General features: G+C 44.2%; 2 protein-coding genes across 12 annotated transcripts in view; both read left to right on the top strand.

The window, feature by feature from the left end:
- KALRN (kalirin RhoGEF kinase) overlaps positions 1–15,897 on the top strand; it is a 477,147-nt gene extending 461,250 nt beyond the window's left edge. For all 11 annotated transcript variants that reach the window (XM_085584162.1, XM_085584156.1, XM_085584153.1 and 8 more), the window contains 7 exons: positions 1,683–1,804; positions 2,883–3,014; positions 4,725–4,889; positions 5,769–5,847; positions 6,998–7,198; positions 8,091–8,229; positions 10,356–15,897. In XM_085584162.1, the coding sequence (XP_085440288.1) occupies positions 1,683–1,804; positions 2,883–3,014; positions 4,725–4,889; positions 5,769–5,847; positions 6,998–7,198; positions 8,091–8,229; positions 10,356–10,901 (1,384 nt within the window). In that variant the 3' untranslated portion in view covers positions 10,902–15,897. The remainder of the gene's footprint in view (positions 1–1,682; positions 1,805–2,882; positions 3,015–4,724; positions 4,890–5,768; positions 5,848–6,997; positions 7,199–8,090; positions 8,230–10,355) is intronic.
- A 647-nt stretch (positions 15,898–16,544) lies between these two features.
- Positions 16,545–21,919, top strand: UMPS (uridine monophosphate synthetase). Its single transcript, XM_021526310.4, has 6 exons — positions 16,545–16,702; positions 16,817–16,970; positions 18,251–18,919; positions 19,592–19,767; positions 20,278–20,392; positions 21,161–21,919. Exons 1-6 carry the CDS (start codon positions 16,559–16,561, stop codon positions 21,340–21,342), a joined length of 1,440 nt encoding a protein of 479 aa, XP_021381985.3. The 5' UTR covers positions 16,545–16,558; the 3' UTR covers positions 21,343–21,919.
- Positions 21,920–27,246: the final 5,327 nt, after the last annotated feature.

Genomic DNA, 27,246 nt, shown 5'->3' with positions numbered 1-27,246 from the left:
TGGTGGCGTTGCAGTTTTCCTGAGCCTTTCCTCAGCTGTTCCTAAAAAAGCACAGATGTGCTCTGGGAAGGCTACATCTAGCTGTGCTTGGACAGAAAGATGCTTGTCATAATGTTCCTGGCTTGGCTAGCAGAGAGGAAAACTATCTTTACAACGAGTGCTGGGAAGATTCAAAAAGATCTGGAGTTGAATTCAGGTCAGGTAACAGCCTGCTGCTGGATGCTCATCTGCAGCTTATATAAGAAATTTGGGCCAAACTGCAGTGGAAATCTCCAGGAGGCAATCTTTCATTTGAACTTTTCAGCACTTCTGGCTCAGGCTGAAATGAATCCAGGGAATACAAAGTCACTGAAAGTGAAAAAAGAATAGTAAGAGAGAAGGGATTTTACATGTTTAATAAAAAAACCCCTTACATCTGATCAAGAGCTTCCTTCAGAGACCATTGGCTTGTGCAGTTTCCCCAGAGCATCCAAAATTGTCTGTAGCTATTGTTTAGTAGATCTCCTAGTGCCTTATCTTCAGCCTCTGTCTGGGCTTGGGATGGGGGGGATATTTCCATACAGGGTTCTGGTTTTCATCACAGTCCTCTTCCTGTTGGCTCCCTGTGCACTATCAGCACTTGTATTGTCTTGTTACTCAAATAATCTTTCCAGTGAAGACACTGCCTGCCAAGCAGAGGCCCATCAGATCTTACAAATCTTGCTGGCATGAGTGTGTGGATTTCAGGGAGAGGGGATATTTCTGTCCTGTTTTAAACCAGCACAGTCAGGCCAGCAAAAGCTGCAGAGTCCAGACAGTTATCCCAGCAACTGTCTCCTTCTGCAGTACCTAACAGATTAAGCATTCAAGAACTAGCCTAGTTTTGCCATCAAGGGAACTTATTGTTGGCTCTAAGCTGGGTATCCTGTACAGCTAAAACAGTTACACAAGCAAAATCCTTTCATTGAGGCCAGCTCTCTCAAATTGCATATTGGAGACTGAAGTGTGCAAACAGCAGTGACTATGAACAGACCTGCTATAAATTCATGAGACTGCACAGAGCTGTTTATTTTCTCAGATTGGTCCAAAGACTGTGTCTCACAAACTCAGTGCTGTTCTCTTTATCCCTGGCTGCTATGAGATGTCCAGTCTTCCAACTGGGGCGCTGGCAGCAGCATCAGATCAATGGCACATGCTCCAGGGGTCTGAAGCTCCTTGGAAATGTCACCCTGTGCTGTGTGACTGCTTCCTGCGTCCATGGGAATCCCAGTCTGTCTGGTGTGTGTTGGACTTCGCTGCAGAGCCACAGCAGCTTACCATGTCCCATGACAGGAAAGATCTTCATGGGTAAATCTTTCCAGATATACCAAGTCTAATCATCCAGCTATGGACAGACACTGTTTAACTCTTTGACTGCTTGCTGCTTGAGTGATCCTTCACATCTCTTCCTAGACTACAACAGACATGAGGATTTGCCTGGCAAGGCAATTTTGACCAAAGGTTTGCTCAAAGGTTTCATTAACAGCCAAACCCTGACATAAGAAGGGGTTATACTTGGGCATCAAATTACTGGAGGGATGTTCCTTCAAATGAATTAACAGGATTGTGTGCATGTCTGTTTGCAATGAGGCAGGACAAGAACTATATAAAAACCATTAGCCAGTGAAGCAGTGTTTTATAACTTAGGCTTCCTGCATCCACAGTGACTCAGGAGAGCTCACCTTGAAGATCTGCAACCTGATGCCTCAGGACAGCGGCATCTACACCTGTGTGGCAACCAATGAACACGGAACCGCATCAACCTCTGCAACTGTCAAAGTCCAAGGTAGCACATCTGACCTTAACACATGGGATTTTCCCTCTGTGTGCTCCCTTGAGGGCTGGGAGCACACAGGAACAGCCCATGCAGAGGTAGCCAGATGTGGAGCTGTGCCAGGTGAATTGAGATGTTAAAGTCACACAACCATTCAGCCACAACTCCCACTGATGGCTGAAGGCTTTGCACACTCCCTGTGCTTGATTAAGTCATCTGACCATAAACATCACATTTGGGAAATGAAAATGTACTGGCACAGGTTCAGCTCCTGCATCCTGCTCCTCATGCTGCTTCCCAGGAGCTCAGTAAGGTCAACCAGGGGAAGCTCAGCTCCGTCAGGCAGCCAAGTCCCTGGGGGAATGATGCCCCAGCTGACTGCAGGGAGCCCTGGGCTTCAGAATCTCCCTGGAGCAGGAGGAACAGGAATCCAGACACTGATGTTCTGCCTCCCCTCTTCTTTAGGGGACAAAGGAGGTGAGAATAAGATTTAGCCTGGGTGAAACTGTTCTTCAGGGATTCAACTTGGTGACATGTCTCCAAGCCTGAATTCTCAGCACTGTAATTAGTGACCCATCTAATTGGAATGAATATGAAATAATGAGTTGATGGTCATTGCCTCCAGCTCTGAGAAGGGATTTGTTAGCACTAGAGGTGAGGTGCTGTGTTGAAGGGGATGGTCCAGAGATGAATGTCTAACTGGAGGGTTACAAATGCAGCAATGTCATGAGCATTTAAAAGTTAATCTATTTGGTCTCACAAAACACCCTAGAGATCTAATTTCTTCAATTTATCCAAGCAAGTCAGTGGCTGCACTAACTACTCCTGTGCTGAAGGGAGCCCTAGGCAAAGCACAGAGGATTACTGGTTGTTTGTCAATCTGCTCCCAAGCACATAAAGCACCCTACACACAGTAGAATTCTGCTTGTGTCACTTTTGGGCATTCAATGGTAGCTGGCTTAGTTAAGCCCCTCTACAAGGTGCAGCTGTCCTGTAGTGACCTGGTGTACCAGATACACCTGATCTTCAGAATAAAGCACTAGCACTTACTGATGTGATGCTGGATTTGGTATTATTTCCTCTTCCCAAGGTGTGCCAGCTGCCCCAAACCGCCCCATTGCTCAGGAGAGAAGCTGCACCTCTGTGATCCTGCGCTGGCTACCCCCAACCAGCACAGGCAATTGCACCATTTCAGGCTACACTGTGGAGTACAGAGAAGAAGGTAAGTGGTGTGAGCTGTGCTTGCTGGCTGTGAGAGTGAGAACAAGGTAAGTTTCCTTTATGACACAACATGTCCCAAAGCATTCTTGTCACCACTGGCGTGCCACTAATTGTAGCTTACAGATCTCAAAGTCTAAGGCACAAAGAAGCCCTTCTATCATCCAGTTCAGCCTCTCATATATTAGAGTCCTTTCTGTTTCTTCTAGTCACTTACGACAAATAAAGTGTGCTAAACCCAAACATATCCATCAATAAGGCATCTTTTTGTCATTTGCATTTTTTCCACCATCCTTTCTGGTGGGTGCTTCCCAGAAATGCAAAACCAAATCAGCCTCATTATTTTTTTGATCTGGATAAAGTTGCAGATCCCTGCATACTTTTCAAGCTCAGCTCTGAAATCCATTTTTTCTTAAATCCAACCATCCATTTCCCCTGAATAATTAGCTAGATATTAAATGCACTGTTTTTCCAATATTCACAGGCATGTGCTCTTGAACAGGGCATTTGAAATTATTCACATCCCTTTTTGCATCCTTCCTGCAAAGGTGTGAGGGTCCCTGGGCAGTAAACCTTATCTTAGGTATATGGCCTCTGTTTTTTCCCCCTTTATCATTCAAAAAATCCTACCCCATTTTATTAAGTGTACCTTCTCCTATATATTCTCAGGAGATGCTGGAGCCTGGCAGATGCTCAGAATATTTTATCTTGACCCTCACTGTGCAATCAGTGATTGGCATTTTTGTAAAAGAATAAAAGCTCCTTTATTAAGAACAACCACCAAAATAAACATAAAAGACCTCCAGCAGTGTTTTCAGTATTCCTCCCCACTTCAAAGGTAAAACTGACTCCAGTAAAACCAGCCATGACCTTGTGAAACCTGGAAATCAGAATCTGTCCACAGGACACACAAAATAATTGGGTCATATTAAATAGCGTAGGGGTAAAATGCTCTGAACTTACTATAATAAGATAAAATTTTATGTATTCTTGAAGAAATCTCCCATCTGTGTCAGGGCTCTGTGTTCCAGGGGTTCTTTTCTGTTCTCTGATCCTGTACAGATGAGTAAGTACTGGTCCTTTGGTTGCCACAGGTTAGGCAGTGGCTGGGTTTGATAGAAACAGAGTCACACATTTCTTTGCTGCAGTTGTGCTCACCTGCAAGCTGCCTGTGTTAAGTGTCAGAAGCTGGTTCTCCTCCTGCAGCTGCAGCTTTCACTGCAGCCACCACATCTTCATCTGCAAAAGCATTTGGATTGCACTGACGCCCTGTCTCAGTTTTATGTCCCTTGCCCATGGTTTTGGGGTTTTTTTGCAGTATTTCTGCTAGTGTTTCTTTCACAACTGAGCTGTCATCAAACCAGCCCTCCCTTTCTGTTTTATCACACTGCCCTGAGACATCACTTGCAGTGCACAGCCACAGCCACAGTGCACTACAGTGGAGAAATCAGCTTGTCCCTGGGCTGAGCTTTTTCCATCATTATCCTGAGTCAACTGAGGAGCATTTTCTTCTTTTCTCATTTAGCCAGGTGGGAAGGTGGCTGCAACACAAAATAGTTTCTTGTGATCCATTTCTGGTTTAATAGTCTGCTATAAAACACTGCCTCTTAAAAATCCTGTAGATTTTACCCTGCCAGGGTACTACCTAAATTGGGCAGGGGCTCACACAGTGAGCCTTTCCCTCAAGCTCCCCTTCTCACCCTCTGTCCAACAGGCTCCCAGGTCTGGCAGCAGTCAGTGGCCTCAACTTTGGACACATACCTCGTCATTGAGGACCTGTCCCCAGGCTGCCAGTACCAGTTCCGAGTGAGTGCCAGCAACCCCTGGGGGATCAGCCTGCCCAGCGACCCGTCCGACTTCGTGAGGCTCCCGGAGTACGGTGAGAGGGCACTGCAGGGAGGGACTGCTGCACACAGGAATCCACCTGTGCTCTGTGTGGTTTGTTTTGATGGGTCCTGATAAAAGCAGGGATCCTGGACCAACTAGGCTTGTAAGAAAAAGCCTGGAAGATGCTCAGAGCTAGCTCTTGGCCCCAGAAAGGATTTTTGTGTCTTTACCTCCGTCAAGGCTCAGAGCCTGCCTCTGTCACAGAGGCTATTGCAGATTCCAAGCAGGTCCCTGATTTCTATCCCAAGACAATTTCTTGTGTTTATCTCTGCCCAGCAGGCTCCATGTCCTGGCTGGTGTTTGTCCTGACTTTCCAGCAATGTCAGCAACAGCTGCAGCTTCTGCTGTGCAATCCAGCTGAGGGCTGCAATTCCACTTGCTAAATAGCCCCCCTTGGGCAATGCAGCTGGAATGGGAATGTTGTGATGGAGACAATTCCAAAGCACTCAGTGCTGCAGGAATTTGGGGCACAGCTCACTCTCAACTGCTGTGAGCAGAGCCCACTTTTCCCCATGTTTTAGCAGCCCTGGTGTGCAGGTAGGTCTGTGACTGGCTTGGACAGCTGGTGCTGGATGGAGGGAGAGCTCACACAGCATAGCTCAACCCCCTGTCTCTGTGGCCCTTTTCAGCACAAAACTGCAAGGACAGTTTTGTGTCCCCCTTATCCATACCTTCCCCTGGGGAGCTCTGGCATTTAGTGGTCCAACACACTGCAGCTGTGCCTGAGCAGTACGAAACTGGAATCCTAGTGATAATGTTTCCTGTCTTAATAATAAAGTCTCAAAAAGTCTCACATATTTTTAAATATGCTGTTTATAGTCCACAGCAAACTGTCTTTATAACTTCTTGAATGTTCTTTGTTCTCTCAAAGACTCTGCTGCCGATGGTGCCACTATTTCATGGAAGGAAAACTTTGACCTTGCCTATGCAGAGCTGCATGAGATTGGGAGGTAATATTAACCTTGCTTATCACTGCAATAAAACACTCAAACAATGGCTTGAAGCTTTTTCCTTGGTGGGGAGTTTAGGTTACTTTTGTAGTTAGCTTGAAAACTGCTTCTCCTTTGAAAAAGCATTGCATATCAGATACTGATGAAAATACTGACTAAATTCTGTTTTTCAAGATAAGTTCTAATTTGAGAATTCCAGATTGGCAAACTGGTGAGCAATTAGGCAGCCAGATCTCTGGCAGTTGGTATTTTCTTTGTCATCTCTGATTTGAGGTCTTGTTTTAAACTCATGACGATTTACTGGTTCTGGATAAGCTTAACCTCAAAGACTGAGTTTGCCAAAACCCTTGGGCATGTGACTGAGTATCTTTGCTGACTGGGAGGGTGAGTTGAACAGAGCCTAAATAGGAGCTGCACATGTTGTCAGCCCTTTGTGCTTTCCACAGGTAACAGATAAGGGGCATGCAAATAATTCAGGTTAATGCAATTATTTCTTCAGCTCAGATGTCAGAGACAATTCTGGGACTGAAAGGACAGGAGTCCCTCTGGTTCTGTAGGAAACTGGAATATATTACTAAGAGCTCAAGTTCAGCACATGGTTTCACTGGGTAGTTTTACTTTCAGGAATGGTACTACGGTCTGTAGGAGTTTCCTAAATGCTTTCCTGATAGCTTTTTTCTTAATTTCTTACTGTGTGTCTGAAAAAATGAGACAAAATGGTAGGTCAGTGATTATTTAACAAGGGTTTTCTTTTAGTTCTCTGAGAATGTTTGGTCTCTTTAATAAAGCAGCTGGAGAAGGGAGACCCACAGCTAAAATAAAAGGAGATAGAACCTGTAAAAGTGGCAGCAAATTGAACCCAGGGGAGGTTGTTAGAGGATATCAGTATGGCTGCACAAAGCAAAGTGACACTGTTTGCTCTCAGTGTTTGCTAATCCCCAAAGAATCTCTATACCCAGGGTAAGAGATGGAGGGCCTTTGTTGGAAAAGGTTATGAACAACTTGTTAAATCTGATCCCTTGTGAAATATTAATGTGACGAATCAAAAAAAAAAAAAACAACTTTGAAAATAACTCTGTTATTGTGTTAAAAAGCAGTCATGATTTATTCATGGAGCCACCTCATTATTTTCTTTTCTTTGTAATTTCAGGGGTCGATTCTCCATAGTAAAGAAATGTGTCCACAAAGCAACCCGGAAAGATGTTGCTGTAAAATTCATTAGTAAAAAAATGAAAAAGAAAGACCAGGCAGCACATGAAGCAGCTTTGTTACAACACTTACAGCATCCTCAGTACATCACAATCCACGATACCTACGAGTCTCCTACTTCTTACATCTTAGTTTTGGAGCTGTAAGTACAAAGAGCTTGGCTTTAAGCATCTGGGTAGGAATCACAGCCCTGTTAAAGCCAAGCATAAAGATCACTCTGAGTTCAGCAGGGAAAAGATTTTATTGATTGAGATGTCAAATGAAATAGCCATTTTCTGCAGAGTTTCCATTGCATTTTCTTTACAGGAAGTAAGATTAAGAGGGACAAATAAAACTGCTTTCTACTTGGGTGAAACTTGGGTGATTTGTGCCACTGAAAATCATCAGACCTACTTGGGAAGTTTTGTCCACTTTTTACATTGGAGTAAAAGTGTTTCTGCTAGATTGAAGCCTTCATCATTCTAATGCTTTTTGGTGAAAAGACCTGTGTAGCAACCATGCTTGTCCCATAAGAAGAAACAGCAGCCAAACACCAAAATGCTTTGCTATGGTTTATCCAACAAAGTGTATTTGGGCTATTTAATTGTTTGTTTGTACAGATAAATAAACCAGGTGGAAAACTTTTATTGGGTTAGTTTTCCCACAAAAAATATTACCAGCTGAAAATGTTAATTTTTTTTTTCCTGCATTATGTAACCAGCTCTATAAATAAATAGATGGAACCAAATAATTAAGAAGTTCTGTTTCCATAGAGATTGTCTCTGTCTATTGAATCCATCCTTAAGCAAATGAGTTTACTTTAAGACTGTTGCTAAATTTGTCAAGGACTGGAGATAACAATTGAAGATTAATCATTCTACCATTTCCATGGCCTGCAGTATATTGAGATATCATTAAATACTCATCAGGTCTTGCATCTTATTTTCCTTCCTATTTTAGGTCACAGAGTTTCTGTTGCATTTTTGTTTTCAGATATTAAGTGTTCCTAGAGATGCCATGTGATGTTTCATGCACAGGGTTTGGTTTGTTTGTAGGATGGATGATGGTCGTCTCTTAGATTATCTGATGAACCACGATGAACTTATGGAGGAAAAGGTGGCGTTCTATATAAGAGACACGATGGAAGCCTTGCAGTACCTCCACAACTGCAGAGTGGCTCACTTGGACATAAAGGTAGGAACAAATGAGAATGATCCTGTTATTCTGTGCCCTGGAACAGAGAGTTCCCAACTGTACAAAAGGGAGGAGGTGCAGCCTGTGCCCCATGGAGATGATCACTAAATGGACAAGCTGTTGATCAGAGAAAGGAGTTACTGGCCTGCAGCGCCAGGTCTTTGCCTTCAGACAAGAAATGCACCTTTTCCCTTCATTCACTGGTTTGTTCCCAGGGCTTTCTGGATTTAATGATGGGGAAGGAGGATGTCAGAGAGACAAGAGTGAGATGTCACTAGTACCACTCTGAAGGGAAACTGAATAATTCTATGGAGTATGCTTTGGGCTCACACTGTACCAACTCAGCCACCAACCTTCCAGAGCAGGGGTGGCTTGTGCCAGACTGGCAGGCACAAAGGATAAGGAAAGCAGCACACTACATTGTACTGGACAGCCTGAGAGGGGAACTGGGTGGGAAAAACATCCAGGGAAGGGTTCAGAGGAAGAACAAAGGACAAGTTGCACTGTGGAGAAGAAATTGGGGTATTCTCTAACATCACACTCAGACTAGTACAGCTTGTACCTGCTTTTGTGAGTACACATGGCAGGAGGCACTGTACTATCCTGGATTTGGCATTGTACTCCTGTCCTCCCCAGCATCCCCATTATCTTGGATGACAGAGAATTAGCCATTGAAGTTGTGATCAAGTGTTTCGGTTTTTGTGATCTGCAACATTGATTCTGGTTGCCAGGGATATCAGATAATCTATAATACTTTGTAGACTTAAATGACGATTAAAAATGGGGAATGAGGGATGAATTTAACTTCCTTATAAAGTGGACAATCCAGCTTCAGGGAGATTTATTCTTATCTCTCTAAGCCCAAGGCATGTCAGATGAAGTGAAACTTTCATTCTTCTGCTGCCTCTACCCCTACAAAAATATTCTGTTTGTACAGGACCTTATATGAGAATTAGACAAAAAAGGCTCAAATCATCTTGGTTTCTTTCTATGCAATTGTTTGTATTTTTTGCTGTATTTATATGACCCGTCAAAAAGTAGGCATTAATGAGGCAAGAAACTGCAATGAATTCTCTGATCATAAACAAAGAATCAAGGTGGAAAGCTAATTTTCTGTGACCTATCTGCATATCCCCTGAATGAGGGATGCTAAATAAAGCACCTTCTGTTGCTAAGTGGGAAGCAGGAGATGCACAGACAGTGACAGCAGACCCATCCATGGACTATGTTATCCCAGGATCCTGCTCAAGGATGTGCTGATTTTGTCAATAGAGACTGTCAATTGCACAAAAGAAGAGCAAGTGGAGAGACTGGAACAGCCATGTAGTTTATATATATTTTTTCCATAAGGCAGCAGTAATATATGCATGAGGATAAGGGAGAGAAAAAAACATCTAGAAGGGTGCAAGAAGTAAGTTCAGAAATAGTCTCAGAGCCAACAAAGGAAGGATTATCCACGTTAAGTCCCCAGAAGAGCGTGTATAGCAATACTCAGTATCTCTCACTGAGAGACAGACCTGAAATACTGAGAGCTGCTAAAACAGAGAGAAAACCAGTTGGGATTAAATGTAATTTTACTCTATCTTGGAAAACATGACCGTGTCCTGGTGTGTGTAGGGGAACACTGGCAGCTCCATGTCAATTGACAGCAACAGTAATGGCACACACAAGTCCCTCCCTGGGTAGCGGGTGCAAATTTGAACATTTTCTTCATGAGGAACACTTCTGCTGCAAGTTACACACACTAATTTAGCCAGCTGTCATCCAAAAAAATGCAATCTAAATAAACTGATCAGATATATATGTCTTATTAAAATTGAAAAATCCATCAGTACTCTTAATCTGTAGAGATTAGTTTGGGAAAATAAACTGTAAGTATTTGGGACAAAGTGCAAAATCCCAGTGTGTTGCCCTAATGCAAAAGAGGATCTTGTTGCTGTGACTGCAGCATTGATCTGAATTTAGAGCAAACAGCAACTGAGCTGGTTCATTCACTCTCCTGATCTCTCCCTTGCATATCTAATTAAATGCAAGTTTTAATTAACTATTATGCCTACATGAATCCTACTTCTTTTATTTGCCAAAGTATAGTTACGATTAAGTTTATGTCATTGTCTTTTCAACAGCCAGAAAATCTGCTCATTGATTTGAGAATCCCAGTGCCTCGTGTCAAGATCATTGATTTGGAAGATGCAGTCCAGATCACAGGTCATTACCATGTCCACCACCTCCTTGGAAACCCAGAGTTCGCAGCCCCTGAAGTTATCCAAGGCCTTCCTGTCTCCCTGAGCACGGACATCTGGAGCATTGGGGTCCTCACCTATGTCATGTTAAGTGGCGTCTCTCCGTTCCTGGATGAAAGCAAAGAGGAGACTTGTATCAATGTGTGCAGAGTGGATTTCAGCTTCCCACACGAGTACTTCTCCGATGTGAGCCACGCTGCCAGGGATTTCATCAATGTTATCCTCCAGGAAGATTTCAGGAGAAGGCCAACGGCAGCCACTTGTTTACAGCATCCGTGGCTGCAGCCACACAATGGCAGCTATTCCAAGATCCCACTGGATACCTCCCGCTTGGCGTCCTTCATCGAGCGCCGCAGGCACCAGTACGACGTGCACCCGGTCCCCAGCGTCAAGAGCTTCCTGCTGAGCAGGATGAACCCGGGCACGTAGTGCCTCCACCCACGGGATCCTGCACTGCTGCTCCTGAGCCGTGTGCCGGGAGCACCGCCAGGAGCACGCGGATCCTTTGGACATATCCCATGTTCGACATTTGCATTTCACCAACTGCAAGGTGGGAATCACTGCAGACGTGGCAACGGGACCAAGGCAAAGGAGGTGACAGCACTGGGGACACGCTCCCTCTCTCGGGGCACGTGGTACTGCCACATCCACTGCCAAAAAAGGACTGCGGGAAGCAAACACCAACTGGGAATGAGAGCCAAAATTGCAGTTGCCTTAATCTTTTTGAGGCAGCCTTATAAGAAATCCTCTTGATCTTGCTGAACTGAATTCAAAATGTACAAAAGACTAGAAGTAGCATAGTAGGGGGGAGTGAAACCAGGCTGACCTTAGCACGTACTGCAGAACTGGACCGGTCAGTTTTTGCTGAAATCATTGCAAGCCTGCTCCAGGTTATCAGTAAGATTTCTCATGCCCCATATGCCCAGGTCTGCCATGATTTCAGTGGGGACTTTGCCTGCATAGGACATGCAAGATCAGGCTCCAGTCACTGCTGGATCAGCTCCCATGGTGGCATGGCTTAGGTACACTGGTGTTGCATGGTAGTGCTCAGACCAAAATCCTCCATTAAGCCCCTCTGTGGGCTTTCTGCTGTGTTAAGTCAACATGAGCTAAGATTAAGGTAATTAATTCATTGGAGCATACAGCTGGTTCTGATTAAGCACAATGGGACTATGGTGGGTTTTTTAAAAGCATTTTATACACATTGTACAGAAATCTTTTGCAAAACCTGTGCATTGAGAAAAGGCAGAGTCCAATTTTTGCAGTATCTGTAAACTAGATGATGATGGTGATGAAGACATTTTTTTCTATCACAGGTTTTCAGTATACATATATTGTATCATAGATATAAATATATATAAATGTAAAGGATCCTGTTCCATTTCTAGCTTCAGAATTGCTTGGCCCAAAGTCCATCCAAGCCTTTCAGAGTGCAGTAGGAGTGGTGAGTTCATTCTTGTGCTTACAGCTTGAAAATCGTTCCCAGTGTTTAAAGCATGTAATTTGTTTCATTTCCAAACTTGTAAATATCTCTCAGCCACCATTAGCACCTCATAACCAAAGCATTCATGAGGATATTTTTATGTCCAAAGCCTAATTTGTAATAAAAAAAATAATATTCACAATTAAATAATTTCTCTCTTGTAAGCCAAGTTGCAACATCATCATATTGATGTTACAGTGACGGAGCCAGCCTTAAGTATAACCAACATAGGGAGTCTGTAGTGACAAATCAGCAGTTTGTAGGTTGGCCAAATCTTCCTTTCCAGAAATGGGACTGGAAGGGGAAACCATCTGGGGCTTCCCCATCCTGTTGCCACACCACAAAACTCTACAGTCTTGTGGGGTTACAGTCAAAGAGATTTTTTTTTTTTCCCTGGCACATGGGGACTTTGTTTCGGTGCTGAGTACCATTTATGTGTCTGTAATGGGAAATGGCAGTTGTTACCAAAGGTTTTCCTAAGGAAAAGGGCTTGATCTGACCACGTGTGCTCATACAGACTCTCTTGTAAGGGAGAGAGTCAAATCTTGTTTACCATCTGAGTAACTGCACTGTGAGCCTACAGGAGCAAGCACTATCTCTGCCAGTGGGTGGTAGAGATACCCTGCAAGTACTGTTAAATTCTCAGGGCTCTGACAGCCCTTTTTTGATCAATCTCCAAGCTCCCTTTCAAAGCAGGGAGGAGACCTGGCCCTCCTCTTTGTGCTTGCTCTATCACTACACCAGAGTGGTCAGTATTTTGTTCATGGAGAAGAGGCATAGCAAAAACCCTCAGTACTCAACACTGAGTGTGTGCACTCCTTGAGATGGGGAAGCCACAGGAAGAAGGGTGAGCTCAGGTGCCTCAGCAGGCAGAAGCAGTTCTGTGAGAGATCTAATACAGGAAGGAAGTGTGGAAAGGTTTGAAAGAGACAAGTGTTCACAGAAGGTTAAGCTTTTTGAAACTCATCTAGAACCTATCTCAGTTCCTCTCTAGAGCAGCAGCTGATTTTCTAAGCAATCCAGCAGCACCTCTTAGATAAAGACCACACTCTCATCCTGAGAAACAGTGCAAAGTATGCAATTTCTTAGCAACTGAATACAGACAGCAGTTAAAGGGAGTTTCTAATTACCACAAGCCTCAGGTACTTTCTCACTACAGGACTGTCTGTAATTCTTCCTATTTGTCAAAGCTGGCTCTTTGTGCTGTGATTGTGCTGCCCTTAAAAAAATATTTGTGGAAGTGTGGTCTGTAAAACCCACAGCTTTTATTAGGCCCATGGGTACAGTTTAAGCCACAGACTTTCTGCTTGGCATTAATACAAACAAATTCTCGTTTATCACATGAAATTTGGAGTTATTTAGCATTAAGTTTTTCTATGTCCTGCATTCATATGTCAAACTACAACAGCAGACACTTTGAATCCACAGGGGGAAAAAACTGGACTGATTAAGGTGATATTTAAGCCTCTCATTCCTATCAAGTAACAGAAAAAAAACCCAAAAGGCTGAAAGAGAGATGATATATGATTAGGTGTTGGTGCTCAGATTCAGAAAAGACTTGTTGTTGAGAGAGCTGGAGGTGCTGAACTCTGAAGATGTTGAATGTTCTGAGGTAACTTTCTTTTGTGGTTTTGCTTTTTCCATATTCATGTTAGAGCACCTCTTCCTGGACACCATTCTTCTTACAGCCCATTCAGGAATACTTGAACCAGTTAAAACTTCCACAAAACGTTTGTGATTACCAACAGTTCTAGCTTTTGCCTGAATACCAAGTTTACATGCAATACTGCCATGTGATAAATGCACAGGAAGTATCCTGACTTTGCTCTTTCAAAGTCTTTTTCAGCCAGCCTGTGGTGCCTCTGCAGATACAACGGGTCCTTTAACTCTGTTGCAAACTCTTAACTCTATTTTAAAGAAATTAGAGAAACTGAGTAAGTAGGCCTGGAGTGCACCCGCTGGGTGAGGAGCACCACAGCCAATCCCCTGTGTGGCATTCTCCAATGACTGGATTTTGTTTTGTGCATGGAATATTGTCTGTAAAAAACATGGTTTCTCAGTGAAGCTTCCCAGAGAATATCCAAGGGGAAGATTTCCACCTGCAGCTGTGTACCACTCGGGGTGTTCCCAAGATAGCTTGAAAGTGTGGTGGTGGCTGCACCCTTTAGCTTCTCCAGCAGCTTCCAACCATCCAGGATGACCAACAGGAATACTGACGACAGTGCACCACAAGCTCTGCGTGGAGTAGCACTGTGCACACAGCCACTGCTGTCAGACAATTCCACAGTGCTCTTACCCTGCTCTGACATCAAAGTGTGGCTCACAGTGTCCCCAGGTGCTGGGTGACAGGAGGGCAGCAGCAAAGGTGCTGGTGACACAGAGGCCAGAGTACGTGGTGACATGGGGGCTCCTTATTTAAGATGGCCTCAATTAATGAATGTGCAATGAGAAATTAGCTCTCCTCTCTCTCTGCTCCACTTGGAGCAGCCAGGCCAGGGCAGGAGTTCTGGTGGCCAGTGTAAACTGCCAGCCCCATCAGGTGTTGCTGCCCTGGGGGAGGCCCCATTGACCACCAGGCTGCCAAGGCCCCTGTGCTACTGGGGTGACACACAGCCAGGCCAGGGTGATAGACTTTTCAGGCTTTAAAATTTAATATGTCTCTCTCTTCTCTAGTTTTATTTAGTCTGACTGCCCTTTCTTTTTAAAAGACTACGGATTGGGTTTTTTCAGTAACATGTATCTTTTTCCTTCTAAATTAATGCTGAGACAAAGTCTGTGCCCTCAGCTGACCCTGAGGCTGTGGCTTCAGTGGAGTTCATTAGCATTTCTGACAATGCTATTAGGCCTGTGCTACAAATACTGTGCATAAAGGCTGAATGCAGAGCCACACATTATAACCTGACTATATATAACCCTATTTTAATGCCCTTGCAATGAGGGGACTGTGTCAAGTAACCTAGAATAACAGAAATTTCAGAGACATGTAAAGGCTTCTCTGTGCACATAAAAGTCTAGCAGAAAATTTACATGCACAGGGGCTCACCACCTTCTTTTTGTTCTTGTTTCTTTCACAGCAGAGGTGAATTCTCCTCTAACACAGGGCTTGGGTTTATTTTCAAGCTCATTCACTCATGTCCCATCAGAAAATGGTGCTTTCCCAAGGAAACAAAATCAAATCTCATTGTACTAGGCTGACTGCACACTGCCATCAAGTGATGTACTCTCGTTCTGGGATCTGTATAGTGCTGAGTGTTTCCATAGCGTCAGGATGCTGAATGTTTGCTGTGACTGTAGTCTTTATTATGGAGCTAGTGAAAAACCAACATCTTCTCTACTCAAGCCATATTTCACCTTCATGTCCAACTTCTGATGCTGGTGCTTTTACTTCTCTTTCTACCAAACTGTTCAACACTGCTCTGCCACTGAGGTCAATTTGCTGATAACTTTTGGAAATCAAATGCAATAGGAAGTGCAAAAAAAAAGTCCATCTCAGACTTATTCACCAAGGTAAGAGCAAACAGTTGGAACATATTGATGCTTTCAATCCTTGCAACAATTCACTGAAGGAGGAAAAAAGAAACAGTATTGCTAATAGCTCAGCATTTTCAAGGTGCAAATTCCACAGCCTTAATTATTTCAGTGTATTGCTGGTCTGCCTTAAATGTATCTTCAGTTTTATTGCGGATTTCATTTTGTATGCACACAATGTTGGTTTGTAAAGGCAGGTTTGTAAATATTTCCTTTGTAAGTCTAATCACTCATGTGTACTGTTGTGAGGTGACTACTTGCTGTCTCATGTTGTTGTTACTATACTGCAGTATATATGATCATCTACAGATGTAGCTTCGACCTGTACATCTCCTGTCCTTGCATTCCCATAAATAGAGTATACTAAAGACTCAATTTCTGGGCTTTTTTGATTAAATAAAATTATTCAGAGAAGACCGGGGTCAGTCTTATTTCACACATGTGGCATCTTTCTGAGTGAGGCCTTTGGAGACTCGGGGCCGGCTGAGGGCTTTATTCAGCTCACGTTTATTCGGCTCAGGGCTTTATTCAGCTCACGTTTATTCGGCTCAGGGCTTTATTCAGCTCATGTTTATTCGGCTCAGGGCTTTATTCAGCTCATGTTTATTCGGCTCAGGGCTTTATTCAGCTCACGTTTATTCGGCTCAGGGCTTTATTCAGCTCATGTTTTCTGGGGGATCTCTCAGGGAACCAGCCCAAGGGATCCACCGAGCGGCCCTTTGGGAATCATGCGAGGAGCCGAGGCGGCGAGAAACCCTCGGGCCACATCAAACTCTGCACCGGCGGCTTCTGCTCCCGGGGGAACGGGGTGAGGAGGGAGCTGGGAACCGTGGAGGGAGGGCGGCTCAGGGAGCAGGGGACGGCGCAGGGGCTGCCGGCTCGGGGAGGGGACGCGGACGGAGCCGGGGATGGCGCAGCCGGGCTCCCGCCTCAGGCAGGCAGGGAGACAGGCAGGGAGACAGGCAGGGAGGCAGGCAGGGAGCAGGCGGCGCGGCTCAGCGGCTCCCGGCCGCCTCACGCCGTCCCCGCCCCGCGGCCCGCCCGCCCCGCATCATCTCCGCGCGCCGGGCCCGCCATGGCGGGGCCTGAGGCGGCCGCGGCCGCGCTGAGCGGGGCGGGCGCGCTGCGCTTCGGGCACTTCGTGCTCAAGAGCGGCCGCTCCTCCCCCGTGTACATCGACCTGCGCGGGCTCGTGTCCCACCCGCGCCTCCTCCGGCAGGTGCGGGCCGGGCAGCCCCGGCACCCGCAGGGTCGGCCCGGGCCGTGTCGGGCAGAGAGGTTGCATTGATTCAGTCGCGTTCGCTCCAACCTGGCTCTTGGTTTTCCTTTGCAGGTTGCGGGACTTCTTTTCCAGGCAGCCCAGGATGCGGGTGTGCGGTACGACTGCGTGTGCGGCGTTCCGTACACGGCGCTGCCGCTGGCCACCATCATCTGCGCGGAAAATCAGGTTCCCATGCTCATAAGGAGGAAGGAGGGAAAGGACTACGGTAAAGCCTTCAAATCAAGAGTTTGCAATTTACCTTGTTTGGGAAATGACCTTATGGTCATTCTTTGTGGTTCTTTTGTCAGGCACAGCATCTCCGTTCAAGTTTAAGGTTACTATTGCAATTTCCCTCCTAAAGCAAACCTCCACAGCATTCCAGCCTCATCAGCCTCTCCCATCTGGTTGCTGTTTAGCCTTTAGTCCTGCTGTAGGAGATTTAGAGACTCTTGAAGGATGTTCCCTGTTTCTTTGGTTTTGTTTGTGAGAGTTTCTTTTCCTTAGCCATGTCTTTTTTTTTCCTTGTTACTCTTGCTATAGTTCTGGATTAGTGGCCTCATCCAGAAATGAGGATTTATAACTCAGATTCTGCAGCATGCTGAGACCAGAGCCATGTTTTGCTCTCAAACAGAGGTTTTTGCATATTAACACCAAAAGGAACTTTTCTAGTCTCTTCTTCATTTATCTCTAAACCCCCTTTTTCTTTCATTATCCTGTGGTCCTGTAATCAGTGAGCCAGATGGGCAGCAGTCCCTTCTCTGAGTAATGAACCATTTATTTGATTGTGATAAAGGATGTGGGAGAGCAGACTGAAGCATTAACCTGCCATATAACTGGATGCTCTTCCAACTGTGTGTAATTAGAAAGTACACTTGTCAAAACTAAATGTTACTCCTGTGTCAGGCAGTGGGACAGCCATGGAAACATTTGCTGTTCCTTCTTGTGAAGCACAAGCCAGTTGTGACAGGAATTAACTGCTCCTGGGAAAGCCAGGCATCCCTTTGTCCTTGCCTCCAGGAGGCCTTTCATGGATTTGTGCCTGTTGTTAGTTAGGAAAAAGGCACTTGAGGTTTTACTCCTTCTAATTGTTCTAACAGGCATATTAAGCACACAGTGCTGCCTGTGGAAAACAGGGGACATGTGAAGAGTGCCAGTAACTTGGCCGCCTTAAAGGTGTTTTAAATAACAAGAGAATAATTTTGTAAGCCTGAGCTTTCGAGTCATGACAGTACTAAACTTCTGAAGTCATCTTATTCAAACATTTGAATTTGTGCTGTTAACAGTGTGTCAGTTTTGTTATGGAATGTAACTTCTGGATACATAAAGTAGTATTTTATCAGCTTGGAGAAGTAACAGTCTTTGTGAACCGAATTACAGATCAGTGAGTGAGCTGTGGTAAGAACTGTGATAAGTGGTATCATCTAATAAAGTTTTGATTCTATTAAGGTTTTCTTGCGTTGTCCAACCTTTGCTAATTTGGTGGAGTGATTGCTTTTTACTTTTCAGGTACTAAGCGGATGGTAGAAGGCACCATTAATCCAGGAGAGACATGCCTGATCATTGAGGATGTGGTAACAAGTGGATCCAGTGTACTGGAAACTGCAGAAGCTCTTCAGAAAGAAGGATTAAAAGTCACAGATGCCATAGTGCTGTTGGACAGGGAGCAGGGTGGGAAGGCCAGGCTAGAGGAGCATGGAATTCGCCTGCACTCTGTGTGCACCTTGTCTGGGGTGCTGGAGATTCTCCAGCAGCAGGGAGAAGTGGCTGCTGAGATGGTTGAAAAGGTGAAGAAATTCATTGAGGGAAATGTGTTTGAGGCAGTGGCTCAGAACGGTGCTGCTTCTGTGAAGAGACTCTGCAAGGAGCTGAGCTTCAGCGCTCGTGCCCAGCTGCCAGGGGTGCATCCCATTGCAGCCAGGCTTCTCATGCTCATGGAAAAGAAGCAAACAAACCTGTGCCTTTCTGCTGATGTCACCAGCCCCAAGGAGCTGCTGCAGCTAGCTGCCACCCTGGGCCCCAGCATCTGCATCCTGAAGACTCATATAGACATCCTGAATGATTTCACCCAAGAGGTAGTAAAGGAGTTGAGAACGCTCGCAGATCAACATGAATTCTTGATTTTTGAAGACAGGAAATTTGCAGATATTGGAAACACAGTCAAACACCAGTACGAAGGTGATTATCATCAACCTGGATTTACTATAACTGCCTCTGGTGTAACTGCACTACTGGCACAGGCTGCCAGGAGAGAGTGTGGAATCTCCAGCCTTGGGAAATACTCAAGGGGATAAGACCCTGAGCAATCTGACCTAGCATTGAAGTTAACCCCGCTAAGAGGGCATGATCTCCTGAGGTCCCTTCCAAACCTAAACTTTTTTATGACTGTGGTTATGCTCAGTAAGTACTTCTGAGTTGTGTGCCATGCTGCCTGCTGTTACTGTACTGCTTGTGTGCCCAGCATGGCTTTCTTTTGACTCTCCATCTGCAGCTGTAGAACTGCTGTTCTCTTTTCCTGATCCTTATGTCCCATATGGTCTGTGTGCTGTCTGGGCAGATAGCACCTGTGACAGCAGATTTCTGGGCTACCATAAATGTCTCAGTAAATATTAAAGGTGAGACACTAGCACGTCTTTGTGAAAAGTAAACTGAGAGATTACACACTTTGTGGTTAGGCAGCTGTCAGAGCTGTCTGATGAGACTGAACTTGTAACTGACAAGCTTCAGCAGTAAAACTGTCTTTTAGATCTCTGAGTGATAAGGTGTGCAGCTGTTTTTGTCTGACTTGTGCTTCCTGTTTAACACATTTGTGACGGCTCTTTGCCTGTGTCTTCCTGCCCGTGCTCTCAGGTGGCGTGTTCAGAATCGCATCCTGGGCGGACATCGTCAATGCCCACGTGGTTCCAGGCTCTGGAGTTGTGAAAGGGCTGAAGGAAGTGGGTCTCCCTCTCCAGCGTGGCTGCCTCCTGGTTGCAGAGATGAGTTCCCAAGGGTCCCTTGCAACGGGTGAATACACAAAAGCTGCAGTAAGTGGGCAGTCTTGTGTCGTGTTAAAAGCTTGCAAAGTGTGACAGGGAAGTTTTATGTGTTTCTAATACTTGCACTTCCAAAAGTCCCTCCAGCTCTAACTATTACAGGTGTTTGTTTTTTCCTTGGAGACTCAGGAATATGACTGTGGTGTTTAAAGGTTGCAGCTGTAGGCCAGTGATGTAAGATGGTCAGAGTTCACACTTGGAATTCTAGTACATGTCACGTTTTCTATTCGCACTCTCCCCTTATTTTTTTATTTCTTTCTTTAAGCAGTGCATTTCTAATTAATTTAAATCCATTTGCAGTATTATTTATAACATGGAAAGAAACATAATATTCACTTTTCTGCCAGAGGGAAGGAGTGACTTTACATTGGGAAAGCAAGAGGTGTTTCATACCCCTGCCTCACACAGATTGAAGTGTCAGAGGGTGAATGAGAAACAGATTGCTAGGCCAGCTGAGTTTTAAGTATATCATTTGTGTAATTGTTCACTGATCTTTTTCAGGTACAGATGGCTGAAGAAAACTCAGATTTTGTTTTTGGATTCATATGTGGATCTAGAGTTAGTAATAAACCAGAATTTCTTCACTTAACTCCAGGAGTGCAGCTGCAAACTGGAGGTAACTTCTGAAATATTTTTAGTCTGTACGTACAGTAGTGATGTGGTCTCCAGTGAAAAAGTGGCTTCTGAAGAGGGTTTGGATGGTGATTTTCAGCTGGGAGGAGTCTGTTTCCCACTAAGGGCTGTCTCCCATATTTCTGGATATCCCTTTCTTGGGAGCTCTGGAAGGCAGTGAGCAGGCTATACATCCTTTTTTCCTGTTTTGAGGTCTGTGCATACCATAAAGCACATTCCTGAAAGCATGTAAAATGTCTTCAGATAGGTGTTAGATTAGATGTAAAACTATTCAGTAGTAGTAAAAAAAATATAACAAATAGAGAAGTCCAGCTGAAACACTTGGTATTGATACAGATGCAGTATCAGTGAATGGAAAGTCTTGTGCTGACTGAAGAGGTTATCAATGAAGCAGATAGGAGAGATATGTTTCTTTGCAATACTTAATTTTTATGAGACCTAAACTGAAATCAAAAGCTTTTACATTAATATTTGGGGGGTTGCCTGCTTTAAGAAGTCTGAGGCTTATTTTATGATGCTTCTTTGAGTAACTGTTCCTTCTATAATGATTGGTAAACCATGAAAAAGAACGGTGCTGGTTGTCAAATTAGATCTGTGTTTTTTGGTTGGCAGTGCAGTTTCTAGTTCTGTTTGTGGATTGTTAGGATGAAAGCTGGGATGGGGGACCTGTTTCGTGTTCCAGCACCTCTCTGAAGGTTTTTAGTACATGCAGTTTTGTACAAACAAAAGCAAAATGGTGTCTGTATTTCAGGTGATAACCTTGGACAGAAGTACCTAAGCCCCAAGGAAGTTATTGGTGAAAAAGGCTCAGATATCATTATTGTGGGACGTGGCATCTTGGCAGTTTCAGACCATCTCCAAGCAGCAGAGAAGTACAGAAAGGCAGCGTGGGAGAGCTACATGAGCAGGCTTGGTGTTCCTGCAGAAGACTGAAAACCACACAGTGTCCTAGCCAGCAAGCAAAGCTGATGGAGCTGCAGCCCTCATGAGGGGTCCGGTTAAATACATGGACACTTCAGCCTGTAGAAAACTGCCCTTTTGGAGAAAAATCTATTACAAGGTTGTTTTAATTGTACACACGGAGGTCAAATTGTACTTGCCATTGTTGTTTTTTTTGATATTTGAATGTAAGAAAGCAGAACTTCATGCCCATTTTTTAGCCTTAGTAGGGTTTCTTGTTTGAAAAATATTGCACAAAACACTCCAAGGGTATTTTTTTGGCTGTTGTTGACTTCATCTCTTTTTCTCCCCCTCAATTTTTTTCTGGCTGTGGAAATGGTATTTTGTTATGTTCTTAATAAACTTCACCTGCAGATTTGATGTGCTGCCCCAACCTTCACAGGTTTATTCAGCTGTCCTGTTTCCAAGGAGCAAGTGCAGGTTTTAATGTCACACTCTGAAATTGAATTATGTGGTGTTTAATAAATACTTTTTTGCTACCATTTTCCCTTTTCACTGGCTCTATATGTCTTTGTTCTGTGGCAGAAATATAATAAAAAATTATTCTGTGTCTGTGTGTCTGTGACTGCAGGAGTTGCTCATGATTCTGTTTACAGAATTGTCAGAGCAGTTAGTTGTGTGCTTAATTAAAGTGGAGCTGTGTGCTTAATTAAAGTTGGTTCCTCTGATATGAATTAAAAATATACTTTATTAGACTTCTTGTGACAATAGCTGGCATACTTGCAGGCTTTACTTTCCACTGTACATGGTAAATAAGGAGAAATAGAAATATCTTGCATGATTGGTTTTGGTTCTAAAGTATGAAATAACCTTAAGTGTATCTAGCATGTATGTGGTGTAAATAGCAATGAAAATGTTACTGATCAAGAAGTCAAAAAACCAGTGGTGATGCAGTTCTGGACTTTGTGGTCTGTTCCAGAGCACACAGAAAGCTGGGTCCTTTTGTTAATACACTTAATGTCTGGACTAGGAACAACTGTATTTAGTGAGGGTTTTGCCATTAGTGCCAGATCTTTGAAAATAGGAAATGGGAGGAGGCTTTTTTTGCTTGGTTTAACTTACGCAGGATGTCTAAGACCAAGGGACACAGGCTGGGATCTGAGGGCTTTGCCTCGTGATTTGGTGACATAGTGCTCTTCCATGATTCAGCTGCTTGTGGGGCTCGAGGTGTTGTGGAGGGAATGTTAGAACACTGTGTGTGTAATTTTCCTTGGGGGTACCTACCAGTTACTTCAGGAGGATTAAGTACCATAATTCACACCTGAACAATTCTATCCTGTGGAAGAAGGAACTTGTTGCTTATGAGGTATCCTGTTCAGACACCCTGCAATGGTCAGTGGGATGGGATATTTCACATCAACTTCTAAGTGGTTCCAGTCCTTCCAAGTGAGCAGGGGATTTGTTTGCTGTCCCTGTATCTCATGGCCTTGAGGTTCGTAGCAGAATTAAGACTTTCTCACTTGGGCCTTTTTGCAGAAAATGGCCTTTTCCACCAGAGGGAGCTGAGACTCTACTTTTGGGGAGCCTTGACGCGCCGCCGTTTTTACAGCTTCCAAAAATTTCCCACTCTAGATAATCCTCAGAATGAAAATCTGTTCGGTTTTAACAAGTTACACCCTTGCTGTTGGGTGTATTTAAAACATTTAAATGTGATTCGGACATTTAAATCAGTATTCTAGAGCTCATTTAAAACAATTGCTCAGCACAGTGTGTTGTGGGCTCACTGTTACAGCACAAGCAGAATTTAATGAGTTCAGTATTTTCCACTAACTGCTGAATCGTGTTGAAGCACGTGGCTGACAGCCATGGAGCTAAATCCCTGAGCAGGCTCTTTGGAGACCGAGTTTATCAGGCCTCTAGCTGAAAAAATAGCAACTGGATATGGAAAGATGAATGTGATCTAATATCCCATCACTTTTAGAGGGTACGTGCAACTCACTTTCTTTACAAAGCAAGTTCCGAGGAACGGATCAATTGGGAAACTTCATTTCACAGTCCTGCTTTGTGCCCTCCAGAAAGAGCTGTGTTCTGGCACTTCATGTGACACCACTGCTGCAAACATTTCAATTAGTAAAACAAAAACATGTTACCTCCTATATGCATTCTTCTGTCAGAATGATTATAGTAAACAAGTGTGTGCACTGCCTTTGAGGCACCTGAAAGTGATTAAAAATCCATTTCAAATTAAGAACAAATGTTAATTTCCTTGCTTGCTCCTGCTGCTTGCATTCATCACACAGTCCCTGCTGTTGGTCCCAACTGTTCCTAACATGGGAACTAGGTCACAATTTACAAAACTCATTTGCATCATAATATATGAATCTGAAACTCTTGCAGTTCATTCTGTGATCTGATTGAGCCTGTGGTAGAGGCACAAGGCTATATTTAAATTTCTCAATTTAATGTTAACTGGCAGTAGGCATTTATATTAAATTGTGATCCTTGCCCATTCTGGAGTATGGTTTATAACAGAATGAAAGGAAAGCACTCTTTTTCGTTGTGACCAAGTGTTGCCAGTGCTTGCAGCAGAAAGCTGCATGACTTGCTGCTATTTCTGGGCAGCAATTCCTGAGAACTGTGAGACCAGCACAAACTCAAACCACCAAGGAATTGTTACGTAGCTGTTGATATTTGTGTGTAAAGTCCACTCTGTGTCTTGGAGGTTGTGGGTATCTGTTAAAAGAACCCAGCCCGGGCACTTAAATCAGTATAACTGCTGAAGTACAGTGCATTACTCAGACTTAAAATTCTTGCAAAATCTTGATAAAGCCAGTGCTGAATTAAAACCAGCCAAGTTGAACAAGCATCATCCTTAAAAGTATTATTTGTATGTCACAGTATCAACATTGCTTTATTATTGGTTAACTGACAGATCATATTGTAGTTTCCATAGCCTAGTCTATGAAAATTTATTTGAAACATAATCCCAGAAAAATAACTGAATCACTTCCCTTTAAGTTTATGTGGAAAGCCTGTTGCTGTGGATTTTTTTAGTAAGAGACACAAACATTGCATTTAGAGAATAGCACCAAAGGAATGTGAAACACCCAGAGGAAGTTTGTTTTCAGATCTGACATTTGGAGGTCACTGTCTCAGAGAACGGTCTGCTTTGGAAGGTTTGTGATTGGGCTCTGGGCTAGACACACTGGACAGTTTGTTTTGTTTGTTTGTAATCATGGTGGTGGATCTTGGTCAGCCCGTACCACAGTGATGAGTACAGCTTTGGATGCTGCAAGAAATTAAAACTCAGCCTGGTGCCTGCTCCAGCTTCAGGTTTTCCTCCAACTCCTTTGGCAGGCATTTTCATGCTGGGAGAGGTGACCCTGCCTGTGTGTCTGGGTTGGCTTTGTCCCCAGCCTCAGTTCTCTGTTCTACATGACCCATGTGGCCTCTGAACATTTTTTCATAAGCTGCTGTGAGCCACAGTCCAGCTGTGAACGTGCAGGGCTGTAGGTGGAGGCTGGCCAGGACAAAGGACAGGGGGAAGCCTGAGCAAGGCTGTAATTGTGCATAAGGTGGTGGGTGGTATGCCATAAGCTGTGTAAATTGAAATACAGACTTGATGCTAGTATTGACTGCAGCTGCTGTGGAAATCCCTGTTTGCTTTCTGGTAGTAATCTGCAGTATTTTGTAGAGTAGATCTACTTTTTTTACCAACTGTAACTATACTTGCCTTGATAGTAGTAAACTGTAATGAATAAGAGAAAATAGGTAATAAATCCTCTGTGTCTTTGTGCATAACAGAGTCAGACATACTACAAACAGTCACAATCTTTGCATACTCACAAGCCAAGTAATCCTTCTGGGTTGTGGCATTAACTGGTGTCAGAAGTGTGGATCTGTGGTAAACAGGTCATGGATGCTTAGGAGAAGGCAGTAGAAAAGCAGTGAAAATGGCAAGATGTTTGTAGAAAACCCCTTTATGGGACAGAGATAAGGTGTCTAAGAATTGATTGAATTTGGAAAGGCAGCAAAATGAGCTTCAGAGGTGACAGGACATTCAAATGCAAAGCAGAGAATAGCAAGGGGCCTTTCATTGGGCTTCTCACAGAGGTGTCAGCTGTAGGTGCTCTGTTTAGCACTGCTAGGCAGGAACTGGAAGCTTTGCAGCAAGCTAAGGATGCAGAAGTGTGAGGAGTTGCCTTTGAATCCCATGACTTGGTTGCAAACCAGTTACTTAAAAACTACCCTCAGACATGTGGACTGTGGCACCTACAGCAAAAGCCTACATGCCTGGTCTCAGAGCAGGATCACTGAAAAGATACGTACTGAAAATGGAAAATGAGGAGGAGGCTTTGATTCTGGCAGCGAGTCTTCCTCCCCCTCTTCATTGCCCAAGCTTTGTCCAGATAAAGCAGCCTCCTTGTACCCTGACATTAAAACTTCCCAGAGGGCTCCTCCTGGCTCCTGCTGGAGAGGAAGGCACCCCCAGGGTCACAATGACTTCTAGGAATTTTCATGCTGAGCAGCTAAGGCTGTTGTCCATACAGCACAGTCCTCCTGAGGACTGGGTGGGATGAGGGGAATCACCTGCGGGCTGGAGCAGTGATCCTTCATCAGGCTGAGGCTGGACAGATATTCCTGACAGGAAGAATATTTCTCCTAAACACTGATGCAGAGGCCAGAGTGAAAATCACCCTGTTATCATCCATAATAAATGCTTCTAGAAGAATGCTGGAATGTGGGGCTGTCTCCCTCCCTCTAGTAGTCTTGATGGATTCTCTGGCAGGATAATGAGACTGACTTCTCGGGATTTTCTTAAGGAACACAGGCAGCACCCTGGGACACGATGGTGTGTCAGCAACAGGGAAACTAAAATTCTTGCAAAATACAGCATCCAGAGAGACCAGAAAAACCTGGCTTTAATGTCATGGCATGAAATGTGGCACTGAAACACAACAGTGGCCTGGAAGGGCTGGAAAATTGACAGTCCTTACCGGGAGGCAACAAGGACAGGGAAGCACTCCCAAAGGGAAGCTCAGGTCAGGGTCATCCAGAGGCTTAAGGGAGCTCAGAGTAGTAAGAATAACAGACAAAATGCTTGAAATGCAATAGATCTGACAAAGTGGCCCCCTGCAGACAGGAACATCATCTGGAATGGAGACAACTGGGGGATCTCCTGCAAGGAACAGGACTCACAGTAGGCTGGCTAGAGGAGATGCCCATGGTCATCCTGCAGCCTGTGGGACAGGCATGATGGGGGTGGCACCAGCACACTGCAGCAGGGAAGGAGCCACCTCCCCTCCTCAGGAAGCTGCAGAGCACAATGAGGTCTTACCTCAGACTTCTTATCTCTAAACTAGATAAACCTGGAGTCTTCTGGATGCATTCAAGGACCTTAACATCATTCTTAAATTGTGGGGCCCAGCACTTCACACAGTATATGATTCAATTGTATTTAGTCCTCATTACTGAAATCCCTTCTTACCAATGCTTGCAACTCAAACTACACGGTTAAACCACCTTTATAACCAACACAGAGATTTATACATTCTCATTAACTACTGTCCCCTGTCCTTTAACAGGCAGTTATTACTCTCAGTGTCCATTGGCTTGCTCCACTCCTCCAGATGTCACACTGACTTGGCAAGTTGGCATGAAGTGAAACAACATCATGAGCATTTGTCTTTTTTATAACTTACATTATTGCACACCATGCCTTGTCATTATGTTATTGCTTGTTCCTTATTTCAAGGGTGGAATTGTGATCACATTGTACAATTTATGAATATAATTTCTCAAGCAGGCAACAAATTGGATTGTTAGATGCCAAAAACCACCCTTGATTGTTAGATGCCAAATTTTGAGGCTCAGCAAGCAGAACCTGTCTCTGAAGCATCTTGGTGTCAACCTAATTTGTCATACTTACTCCCCAAC

This window comes from Lonchura striata, chromosome 7, assembly GCF_050655825.1.
Source record: "Lonchura striata isolate lonStrDom1 chromosome 7, ASM5065582v1, whole genome shotgun sequence".
Taxonomy (NCBI): Eukaryota; Metazoa; Chordata; class Aves; order Passeriformes; family Estrildidae; genus Lonchura; species Lonchura striata.
The sequence above is the reverse complement of the archived record's forward strand: the minus strand, read 5'-3'. Positions and strand labels throughout refer to the sequence as shown.